General features: G+C 42.5%; 1 protein-coding gene across 1 annotated transcript in view; it reads right to left on the bottom strand.

Moving 5' to 3' along the window:
* Positions 1-13,075, bottom strand: part of NKAIN3 (sodium/potassium transporting ATPase interacting 3) — a 650,331-nt gene that overhangs the window by 550,644 nt on the left and 86,612 nt on the right. The window contains exon 3 of the mRNA XM_073632827.1: positions 8,091-8,234. Coding sequence (XP_073488928.1) covers positions 8,091-8,234 — 144 coding nt within the window. The remainder of the gene's footprint in view (positions 1-8,090; positions 8,235-13,075) is intronic.

Here is a 13,075-nt window from a genome sequence, read left to right as displayed (position 1 = left end):
GAGTGCCTAGAATGAGCAGAATTAGATTTATTTTTCCTGCCCCTTCATGACCTACTTCTCCCTCTAGGTATTGTGGGGTCAAACATGTCCTCATTTTCCCAGTCTAAGAGGTTCTGTTTAAATTTTTCCTGTTTGGTGGATTTGAGGATTTTTTGTGTCTTTTCAACTTCCCTTTTGAGGAGATCATTACTTTTAATAAATTCCGGGTCAGTTTTAAACAGCTCCAACAACTGCACACTGATATCTATTTCTTTTTTGATCTCATCTAGTTGTATTTGTTCCTTGTCGACAATCATATGTAAAATTGCAAGGCCGCGTTCCAAGCAGCTTTTTTTCCATAGTTCAAGAAATCGTGGTGTGTGTAGGTGACCTGCCGGGGTGACTTTTTCCCTCAGACCCCTGGGTATAATTTTGTGCTCGATATGTGATTTCAGTGATAAAATGTCCCACTTTCTATTAAGAAATTTAATAGTTAGTTTCTTGTGGTTCTTGAGTCGTTTTTTCAAGCTATCATCGCCGCAGTAAGAGGCTGATGAATCGCAAGAAAATGCAGATTGTATCTCAAGGTCAATATCTTCAGCCAGGAGATAAGCCATACTAGGATATAAGTGGTGTAGGGAGTCCGTAAAAAATATAGGTTATAAACAGAACTCTCAAACAGCACTTCCTAAACAGAATGCCATAACTGCTGACTGCAGCAAGAGCTGAACACAAGCTGTGGAACAACAGGAACCAGCCGACCTACAGCAGTAACAGAGGACTGGCGACATCTAACGGCAGAGGAGACTTACTGCGAGGTACAGCCTTGGATTGAATCTGGTGACATGATGGAACCCAGGGTGTCAGAGATCTAGCCAACATTACAGATGCCGGTATAGGTTGTTGGGAGACCTTAACATCCCCTATGCTTGGTGAGACCACCTGTGTGGTCATTTTAGTCGGTAAGGAGCCTTATTACTCACTCGGGTGCATTTAACTATTGGGAGACTGGATTCTTTTCATCACAATTTTTGGATCAGCTTCTTTATTATGCTTATGGACTTTTTTTCTTTTTATGTGCACTGTGTGTGATGGGACTTTTTCATACATCTGTTTTTTTCATTTATTGTGATTAATATCACTTGGATAGTATTTGGTATTTTATATGATTATTTTCACTAATTTTACACTTGGATTGTTTTGGTGAACTAACATATCACTACTTTGTAGCACTGTTTCATGATACATTGTACTTTATGTATATTCTTATATATTTTTTAATCTGTTTTGTAGTTTTCTTTTATGATTTTTCACATTATTGCTCAATTTATTTAGTGTTGCATCGTTTTTTTATTATTTGGTGACCACCTGTGTTCTATTAAGACGTCTGTCTTATTTTTAATTACGTGTTGGAGGTGGGTGTAGGTTTTATAAATGGTTAATTTGTTATTTGGATAATCAATAAAGATATTTAGCTCACATCGGTTTGTCCTCTCTGATGAATTGCTGCTGGATTCTTTCCATTGTTTTATATAGGTTCACATATATTTATGGAATGGGCAGCAATGTGGGTAGGACTGTGGGGGTGTACGGGATGAATCAGACTCCTGGCTTGTCCATCTAACTATGCTGTACAGTGGGCGAATCAGAACGGGAGTCTGAGACTCTCCAGTCTACCCACTGCAGCAAGAGCTAGCTTTACTGACAACTACAGTGTGAATGGGCAGCAATATGATGTGTATGGGATGAATATGTGTATGGGATGAATCAGACGCCTGGCTTGTCCATCTAGCTATGTTGTACAGTGGACATATCAGACTGGGAGTCTGAGACTCTCAGGTCCCGCCCACTGTACATCATAGTTAGATGGACAAGCCAGGAGACTGATTGATCCCATACATGCCCACAGTCCCTCCCACACTGCCACCCATTCATATTTTAAATGCCAGGGCATAATGGGATATGTAGTCCTATTATATGGGGACAAACACTAGGAAGTGATGTCACCAGTTTGGAGATTCCTTCTCCTGGAACCCAGGGATAAAAATTCTGTATAAAGAGATGACGTCATTGATTTTTAAAACCACGAGTTCTGTACACTGTGTACGATTTTAAAGAAGAACTCCACTCCACATTTGGCACTTTTTGGGGATAGCGGGTACCTGGATTTGACAGGTACCCTTACTTACAATGCCGGCTCCTACACCTGATGTCGACTGAAGAATTGGCTCGGGTGCCGACATTGCTGGATCCATGGACAGGTAAGTGTCCTTATATTAAAAGTCAGCAGCTACAGTATTTGTAGATGCTGACTTTTATTTATTTTTTTCTTCTTTAATCCAAATCACATTAGCAGTTTTGCTTAACCAACTACACATAGCTAATGTGCAAATTGTATCCCTATCCTGGAGTTCTTCTTTAAAGGTCCTGGAGTTCTTTGTACAACTTTAGTAAGTTGTGTGTTTTATATTTGACAATTTAGCTCTGAGTCATAGGTCAAAAGTATGAGTTAATAAAGCTCCATCTAACTTCCTTGCATTCCAGACAAAGCCCTGTGCTTTATTCTTATGACTATCAATAGGATTTTAATGACACAAAAAATCCATCATTGATAGATTTGTAACACCATAACGCTCACTGTAAAAAGACTGTTTCTTTCAGAAATAAAAAGACCCGAGGGACTCTTAAATTTCACAGACCATATCCAGTGTCTTTCATTCCACATTATGAAGTCTAAGAACATCCAAATAGGATGTGACTCTCTTTGCATACAGATATCCAAAGAACAGCCAATTACTTTGAAGATGCTAGCCATTTCCAAATTACTTTTGTGTCCATTTGGATATTGCATATTATTAGCGTCTTTTATTTTCCCTTCATATCTCTATTCAAACATCTCTGTGAAGTAATTAAAATGAGCTTTTAAAGAACATGAATTTTACATAGTTGTGAATTATTGAATAGTACTTCAGAAAAGATTGGATCTGCAGACCTACAATGACCTCAGAGCCAGGACATTCTCTTGATAAAAATTCTGGCATTGTCAATTATTAGCGGTTCTCAGCACCTTGTTGTCAAAATCTGTAATAACGATGTTTATTCAATTAGTCTGAGTTTTTTAGAATCTGTTAAATACGGTTATGTAGGGTCATACAGTTATTTTTTGATGTTATCTCTCCTAGGAAAATACAAGTGTGCTCTAAAGGATAATATGGCCACAATCTAGATAACAATGATTATACCCGGAATCTATAGATCTTACTGGTATTAAAGTACTGGCATTAAAGCCAAATGCCAAAATGCCAGTAAGATCTATAGATTTCAAGATCAGAAAATAAGCTAAAATAGCATATAAACAGATAGGTATGCAGACTGGATTCTTTCATTGAGTAGTGGTACTATACAAATTAGCCTTTTTTGAAAAATTATAAAGGGTAAGGGACATGCACCTATCCTGCTCCTATTTTTCACAGATCATGGAGAATATATTTGCAAAATATAACTGGATTAAAGTTATAAAATCTATGCAATTCTATTTTTAAAGTAAAAAACCTTCCAGTTGCTGATCTCCCCTCCCTAAGTCTTCTTATCAATCCAGCGCTGTGCCTGTCTAGAAATCTTCTCTCTGCTCTGCCTGTTCTCACAGGCTTCACTAATAGCAGTGGGAGCCATTGGCTCCTGCTGCTGTAAGTCAAATTCTGTGAGGAAGAAGCAGGGGACGGGGCTGAGCAGCATTCTGTGCGTCTATGGACACATACACTCGAGTGTGTCTCCATAGGAAGCAGCATTGTATGGTGGTACACATAGAAGAGGAGGAGCATAAAGCACCGGCGGGGGACCCCAGAAGAAGAGGTAAGGGGTCATTCTGTCAATACTGTTGAACAGAGCAGGTAAGTATGACATGTTTAATATTTTAATGTAAAAAAATACTTTACAGCCTCCTTATTCCTTAAAGAGGTTGTAAACCTCCCTTTGTAAGTTGTCCCTATAGGTAAGCCTACAATAAGGCTTACCTATAGGTACTGTAAATATCTCCTAAACATGCGCTTAGGAGATACCAGTATTTACTGTTTACTGCGCCAATGATGTCATCAGTGCATGCACTCTGAAGGAATGGCTGCCCGTGCCATTTCTTCAGTTGAGTGTGCCGTGACCAGCAGCTCCTGCATGCATGCGTGGGAGTGATGTCACATGGCTCTGGCCAGTCACAGAGCCGGAGTCCATGTCCCTGGAAGGAAGACAGGAGAAGATGGATGCGGCCTGTCACGGAGACGACGCAGGCTTAATTTGCAGGTAAGTGTCGCATAATGTGCTAAGTATGCCTTTACTTTGCACGGAATTAGAATGGAAGAAAAACCCACCAGGGTTTACTTCCTCTTTAACCCATTGCTATTTTTATTTTGTCACTACTTTTCCTTTATGTTAAAAAAATGCAGTACATTAGAGGTTGGATTAATTGTTAAAATGCAGCACAGCACTTTTGATACTTAAAGCGGAGTTCCGACTGAAAAAAAAAAAAAAAAATACAAACAATACAAATACTGTAGCTGCTGACTTTTAATAATCGGACACTTACCTGTCCCAGGGTCCAGCGATGCGGGCGAACGAAGCACCGCTCGTCTCCCCCTCCTCTCTGCGGTGCCGGCATTGTCACTGTGGGCACCCAGCTGTGGCTTCACAGCCAGGCACGCACTGCGCATGTGTGAGCCACGCTGTGACTGGCCGGGCAATCATCTGGGACCTGTGACGTGTCCCAGATGATTGCATGGAGGGAGGGGGGAGAGGGGAACTTACTTCCGGTGCCGCGGTGCCCCGGGAGGGTTTCTGTTTCCCCCCAAAAAAAATGACATGCCAACTGTGGCTTGTCAGGGGATCACTTCCCATAAAAGCGGAAGATCCATTTTTGGGTGGAACTCCGCTTTAAGAGACACTGCTCTCAATGCATTAAGGAATATCTCATGAGATAACTGAATCACATGACACATTTTTTCCAATTATCTCATACCATGCTGAAAATGTCAATTCACTATTATCTTAGAAGGTAAGAAGTTCTCAGTAATGCAAACACAGAATCATCAGGCCTGATTTACTAAAGTATAACTAAAGGCAATTTTTTTTGGTTTTGGATAGAGGGGAGAGGGATTAGACCACCTGTCAGGTTTTTATTGCTGTCAGCATCCCCGTTAGGGAGATTAACCCTCTCTATTTGTCCTGTTTACCGTTATCATGGAAAGTGAAAAAAATCCCAAATTTTGGGTTGTCCCCAGAAAAGTAATAAAGGGGAAATCTTCCAATGGAAACACTGGTTCTGGTGACCTGGGGGTCCCCAAGGGATTCTTAATTTGTAGGAATTTCCTCTCATTCCTGTTTTGGCTATGGGACAGAAATGAAGGGAAGTCTCTCCAATGACAACATTGTCTTTTTTATTGGTGGAAGAATGGTATTTTTATAAGCCTGTGATTTTTGATACTATTTTTATTCAATATTTGACACTTATAAAGATATTTTATATTTTCTTAAAGGGGTTGTAAAGGTTTGTGTTTGTTCACCTTAATGCATCCTATGCATTAAGGTGAAAAAACACCTGTCAGTGACTGACCCCCAGCCCCCTCCCCCCGTTTTACTTACCTGAGCCCTGGAACTTGTCCCACAGGGATGCGCCGTCTCTCTGCTAAGGGGTTCTCGGCTGTTGGTTGGACAGATTGATAGCAGTGCAGCCATTGGCTCCCGCTGCTGTCAATCAAATCCAATGACGCAGCCGCCGGGGGGCAGGGCCGAGTCCAGCATTCGGCGTCAATGGACGCCGAATGCTGAACTCGGGAGCGCGCCCGCAAGGTGACCCCCTGGGAGAGTGCTTCTCCTAGGGGGTTATCTGATGCGGGGAGAAGCTGAGAGAGCCACCGAAGGACCCCAGAAAACAAGGTTCGGGGCCACTCTGTGCAAAACGAGCTGCACAGTGGAGGTAAGTATGATATGGTTGTTTAAAAAAGAAAATGAACCTTTAGTGTCACTTTAACTTAGTTGTTTTTGATACACCACGTGTGTCCTGTGAAAGAAGTTTCCCTTTGACTGGTATTCTAGTTACCTATTTTTCTTTTGTATTAATACGAATGCTGCACGGATCTCACTGACCTGTGAGTTGCCATATTTCTATAGTTTAAACCATTTTATCTCTTTATTAGCACTAAAAACTGACACGGGTTCTAATCACTTCTTCACTGTATCCATTCAACTTAATATCACGTCATGAAATAAAATACTGAATGGTTTCATGAGTAAAATACCTCACATTTTGATGACACAACTCATGCTTTATTTAAGTTGCATTTTGAAAAAAAAAAAAAAAACTATTATTTTATCTCAGATTTTAAGAGGAAAATAGCTCTTTATGAATTAAGCCCTATGTCAGGGCAGTGCAATTTTGTCACCGACCTTGGAAAGCTCCAACACCATTCGACACTAGAGCTTATTCAGGGGGGACTCCTGCAGTAAGGAGGCAATGTGGATCAGTGAATATCCTTTGCGGGATGAGTAGGTGACTCTTTGAATAGTGCATCTATTTACAGAGAATTATACATCAAATTATAAAAATGCCCTGTTGGGGAGGAAAAAAGGACAGGGGGATCTGGTTCTCAATAAGGTTTCATCTGTTAACCACTTGCCAACTGCTGCACGCCAATAAACATTGGTACAATGGCAGCAGTGGGCAAATGGGCCTACCTGTACGTCCCCTTTAACTGGGGCTAGCGGGCGCCTGCTGCGTACAGCGTGACCATGCCCGCAGGACCAGCGGACTCAGTGTCCCGGCAATCGTGTCACGGAGCTGGCAGAATGGGGAGATGCCTATGTAAACAAGACATTTCCCTGTTCTGCCTTGTGACATGACAGAGATCATCGCTCCCTGTCATTGGGAGCAGTGATCGCTGTCATGTGAGTGGAAGCCCATCCCCCCCACAGTTAGAATCAATCCCTAGGACACACTTAACCCCTTGATCGCCCCTGAGTGTTTAACCCATTCCCTGCCAGTGTCATTTACACAGTATCAGTGTATTTTTATAGCACCGGTCTCTGTATAAATGACAATGGTCCCCAAATAGTGTCAAAAGTGTCCGCCATAATGTCACAGTCACAATAAAAATCACAGATCACTGCCATTACTAATAAAAAAAAAAAATAATAATAAAAATGCCATAAAACTATCCCCTATTTTGTAGAAGCTTTAACTTTTGCACAAACCAATCAATATAGGCTTACTGTGTGTTTTTTTTACCACAAATATGTAAATGTATACATATCAGCTTTAAACGAGGAAAAACATTTTTTTTATATATTTTTGGGGGATTTTTATTATAGCAAAAAGTAAAAAATATTGCTTTTTTTCAAAATTGTCGCTCTTTTTTTGTTTATAGCACAACGTCACATGACCACGTAATTGTCAGTTAAAGCGCCGAATTGCAAAAAGTGCTCTGGTCAGGAAAGGGGTAAAATCTTACGGGCTGAAGCGGTTAAAGTGGTAGTAAAGTCAGTAATTTAAAAAAAATTACTGACAGACAGGGTTTTTTATAACAGAAGAGACCCTAGAGGTCTTCACAGAGAAGGCAGAGGTACGGTTTTGAAGTTATTTTGTGCACTATGTTTATATATATATATATATATATATATATATATATATATATATATATATATATATTTTTTTTTTTTTTTTTAATGTTAAAGACCATGCAGGGTGGAACTACGAAAAAAAGCTCACATAATATCATTTTATAATTTTAACCTATTTTGCCACTGGCCAATTTGAACAAGGTTGAGGGCTTTAGCTTTTTTTATAAGAGTTCATTTACCTATAACTTATTTATTTGTTGTGGCTGCTACTTCCACCAGTCAATTCAGGCCTATTACCACTTGATGAAAAAAATAATTTGAAGGAGTACATACTGTATCCCATGATCTTTAGCAGTTTCCACAACTGCCCCCGATTGGATCCAATCCGCCATTGCCAGAAAGGGAGGGTGAATGGGAAATTCCCACAGAGCCTCTATTTCAGCAGTTGTCTGCACACAGCCAGCAGCGGGAAGGGGGGATGGGGTGAGCAAGAAATTGAACATACTCACAGAAGTGCTCCGCCGGCTCTTCACAGCAGCACAGAAATAAGAGGAGAGAGCCAGCTGAAGTGCACACAGTTCAGCGCTCCTCTCTGCAATAACATAGTAGCATGTGGGCAGAAGTTCACAAACACAGAGCCAGCTGGCACCCGGCTACTCCTCTATGTTGTGCCTGTGCAGAAACGAGTTTAAAGTGTAACCATCGGCTATTTAAGAGTACACTTCCTGATAAATACCAGAAGCTGCTAGGTGGATTCTTGTGTGTTTCTCTGGTTTAGTTTCACTTCCTTACCAAGGGCCTGTTTTCCCTGCCAACTGCCATTTTCCTATTGAATGTGAGTACTCAAGGGGCCACTCTTATTGAACAGGGAGTTTTGGGCGGGTGTCGATTAGGTCAGAACTCAGGGAAGCCAGTTGGCCTAGCCTAAAAACACTCAGTACCCTTTTTGAACTCCCGCGTAGACTATCTGGCCCTTACAGGCCTACATATTCCCCCGTTTGGCACAGTTCCCTTTACCTCCCTTCCCCTTCTACCCTTCCCCACCATCATTCCTTTTTCTCTCCCCTTTTCCCTCTTTACTTGACTTTTTTTTTAATGTGTTCTTCTTTAAATTAGGAATGCATAAAAAAAAGAATTCAGGGAATTTGGGTCACTAGCAACAAAATGAAAATAAATAAGGTAGACAGACGGGGGAATACTGCTTTTTAAAGGCTCTATGTGATGCCTGCTGTTGGGCAGCACTTTTATGCTTAAAGATTTAAAATGTTGTGTTCCTGTTGTGCAGTATTGCATGCTCAATTCCAGACTCTGTGAGCAGTATATCGTAATAAAAAGAACCAGAGCCACAGGAACTATAGAGTAAAGGTCTGGACCTGGAAGTCTGGAAGACATACCCTGCTGATAGCCATAGTGGAGTGTTGTGGGAACACATCTTGGAGTCTGCTATGTTTCTGCTAACATTACAGCTTTTTTCTTTTGTTTGCAGAGCTATCTGCTCCAGTGAAAGATTTACAGATGTCAAATTGCTCAAGTACAATTGTTTTCACGTCCTTTGAGTGTTAAAAACAAATCTTTACAATGTGTGGATAAATCCAATTATTTTACTAACAGATCTACATAAAACACAAAATCCCATTACCAAACACAATTTTCAAACTTAGTGCTAGCACAATAGAAATAATTCTATGTCAAGGGAAGGACTGTTTCATCTTGATAGCAGTGCCTAGCTCAGCTTCCTCCCTAAATCTGCCTGGTTTACTCAGTGATTCTGGACAGTCCGTATCTACACATGTTGAAACTCTTGGCCACAACCCAAGTCCACAGTCAAAGTCCTGACCTTTCAGAGCTGTTTGTTATACTAGACTCCAGATGGCACAGAGCCTAAATATTGCAAATTTGCAATACTCATGATACGGACAGTCACATTCCTTACCAGCTTGCAACATTTTTATTTGTGTTATGTACAGAGATTGTAATTGTGGGCAGCAGAGGAAGGCTGCTGAACTGAACACAGTATAACAGAAAGGGTACAAACAAGTAACAAAATAAGAAAACATTAAGCCAGTAGTACATTACTGTTATAATGGATCTGCGGTAATACAACAGTGCTGTCTGCTCACCAGGAGTTGGAGACAATAATTAAAGCTGAATTCATGGTATGGCATTTTTGTCCCCCCAAATATCTTTATTGTACATATAATACCTCACCAGGTACAAAGCACAATTACAGCTCATGGCAATGAGACCATCAAAGATGAGAAGCATAAAAAAAACACAGCGTGTCAAAATCTCCACTGGCCATCTGGGTGAAGTGTTCGTATTATATACTGTACATAAACAAAGTAACCAGAAATTCTCTGATATAGAAAAAAAACAACCTAGCTAAAGATACTATGTCTCCCTAATAAAGGACAAGGCAATCATGTAATCCATTCCTATATCTTCCAACATGAGGACCCAGTAAAGGTGCTATAATGACAGGAGGTAAAAGGTACCATAGCATCCCAAGGAGGCCAAGCGTAGCAGCAAAAACAGTCCTAAGCTTAGATCCTTCCTAGGTCAGAGGGGGGTACCGTTGAAGGGGATGGGACAGCTATCAGGTATGGCAATTTTTACACAGTTACATTGGTCCAGCTTGGACCAGTGTAGGTATTTATGTGCCATACCTGTGTCATCCCTGTAGAAACTGGAAATATCTGTAGTAGGCACCACTACTACAGTGATCTTCACTAGCTTACCCCTGCCGTATGGCTGCCCTGCTGCATTGTGAACCCAGAGGGTTGCCCTCTCAGGACAGGTGCCATTCAGAGAACACTTTCAATTTTCTCAGTGAATGCAAAGTGTTCTCTAATTATGCTAAAAACCTATGTCAGTTTTTTTTTTTTTTTTTGCTGTCTGTGTCCCATTGGGGGGCATTCCTTTTCACTTCTTGTTACAAAGACAACTAGCTTGTATTACTCCCATACTGGTGTGCATACACGGTGTATACTTATGGTTAATGTTATATGCTAGTTGCAGCAGTTCCTCCACTCTCAATTACTTTGTTTAGATTACTGATTCATTTCCCAGGGAGGGAATCCCCTCTTTTCAAAGAGACCCTGTCCTGGGTAGGGGCAATGCCAACTTTATTATCAAACCCACTCTTTCATTTAGTGAAGGTTCTGGTTCTCTTATTTACGCACGGGTTTGGAGCAGTATCCTGTTTGGGGAGGGCCATTTCTTAAAACCCCCCTAAAAAGAGAGCAACACTTATACAAATACACTTTATAGGGAAAAGTAACAGCTTTTTTTTAACTAAGTCTAATGGGATTTAAAAACACTGTTGGGTCACTAAAGAAATCAAACCAGCACTCCCCTGCAATAGAGGAGGTAGAAAACTCACCTTCTGAGTGCCCAGTGTCTTCTACTTTCCCTCAGTTCCATAACTGCAGATTCTGTCAAAGTTTTAGGGATTCGTTACTTCTGGGAGTGTTGAATTCCTGTGTCCTCTGCTATGTACTGTGGTTCCTTCCTCTGACCCTTATGGTCAGTGGCGTAGCTAGAACATCTGGCACCCGGGGCTGGTCGGGTGTGGGAATTATTTTTTTTTTTATTATACCTACTTTGGTGGATGCTGCATCTGTCCCACCACCAGCTCTAAAGCTGAGAACCAAGTAATCAAACACCACCGATTACTCAGTTTTCAAGTGCTCCCTAAGCAGAGAGCTAGTGACTGTCTGTCTCTGGCTCTCTGCCCCCCCCCCTCCGCACTCACTGAAACACTGGGCTGTGGAGGGGGTAGGAGCGGGTGCCGGTGTAGGCATGTGACCATAAGGTTGCAATCTTTCCCCAGCCTGGACCGGCTCTTTTATGTCAGCTGACAGCCCGCTGTCAGCTGAAAATGGGTCACAGGAGTGCAAAACAATCTGTACTGCTGTGATCCACAGGAGAAGTACAGCCAAACAAGCAATAAATTTATCACACAACCTGTCTCTCTGCTCCTGTTTAGCATTACTTGCGACAATCGATAATTGTCCCTATTTATGTTGTGAACTCACCCTCCAAGGCCCATGCAGGCTCTTCCACAGCCCAGGCTTTAGATCCAGGCTCTTTCTCCCTGAAGCTGGCAGGTCTTTTAGGCACGCTCTTTCCTAGTCAGGAGGGCTTCCACTATTCTCCTCTCATAGTCCAAGGCTTCCAAACACCTGCTGTCCTAGTCCAGGGCCTCCAGACACCCCCTCTCCTAATCTGAGACTTCCAGGCACCCCCTCACCTAGTTCAGTATACCCCTTGTACCCCCCATCCAGGGGCCTTTGCCACACCAACCGCCGTCTCCTAGTCAAGGGCTTCCTCTGCACTCCCCTCCTAGTCCAAGGCCTCCTCTACATCTACAGCTTACCCCCCCCCAAGTTCAGAGCCTCCTCTGAACCCTGCCCTCCGAATCAAGGTCCTTTGCCACACCAACCCCACTTTTCAAGTCCAGGGCCTCCTCTAAACCCCCTTTCAGTTTAGGGCCACTGGTGTACTCCCCTCCTAGTCCAGGGCCTCCTCTCCTAATCCAGGGTCTTTGGCACACCAACCCTTTTCTAGTCCAGGGCCTCCCCTGCCCCCCCCCCCACAGCGCCTCCTCTGCACCTCCCTAGTCCAGGGCCTCCTCTGCACCACCACCTCAGCCCAGGGCCTCCTCTGCACCACCACCTCAGCCCAGGGCCTCCTCCACCCCCCCAACCCAGGGCTCCCTCTGCACCTACCTCAGTCCAGGGTCTCCTTTAGCACCCCCCTTAGTCCAGGGCTCCCGCTGCACCCCCCAGTCCAGGGTCTCCTATGAACCCACCTAGTCCAGGGCCTCATCTGCACCCCCCCAGGCCCCCAATCCTTTGCCATACCAACCCCAGTTCAACGGAGGCTCTCCCATGCTGAAGTGTAGCTCTGGAATGCCTTTCTATAGGGCTGGCGGGCGGGAGGAGCAGAGTGATTTAGCGCTAGTGTGCCTGTGCAGTCTCCCTCCTATTTGGTTCTCCGGTGTTTTGCAAACTATGCAGTGGTCAGCAGTGACACCCTAATGCCTCGTACACACGATCGGACTTTCCGACAACAAAACCGTGGAATTTTGTTTGAAGGGTGTTGGCTCAAACTTGTCTTGTATACACACGGTCACACAAATGTTGGCCAACAATTACGAACGTAGTGATGTACTATGTGGTTTTTCAGCTCTTTAGCGCCACCCTTTGGGCTCCTTCTGCTAATTTCGTGTTATTAGACGTTTGGTGAGCGTTGATTCACGCTTTTCTTTTTGCATTTTTCATTTAGCGCTTTTCAGTTCGTTTCTGAATGGCCGTTCATCAACCAGACTTGGTTGAATAATGATTTGATTTGGTATATTTTCTATATTTTTGGATGTATAGAATGCACTTTTTGGTTAAGTTCTATTGGCAGATAGCATGTCTAATTTTATTTGTTTTCTTTTTTTAATGCACAATAAAAAAAATTGTGTAGAATAATATTTGGCTATGTG

This window comes from Aquarana catesbeiana, linkage group LG05, assembly GCF_042186555.1.
Source record: "Aquarana catesbeiana isolate 2022-GZ linkage group LG05, ASM4218655v1, whole genome shotgun sequence".
NCBI lineage: Eukaryota > Metazoa > Chordata > Amphibia > Anura > Ranidae > Aquarana > Aquarana catesbeiana.
Note: the sequence above shows the minus strand (reverse complement) of the source record. Positions and strands in the feature narration are given on the sequence as shown.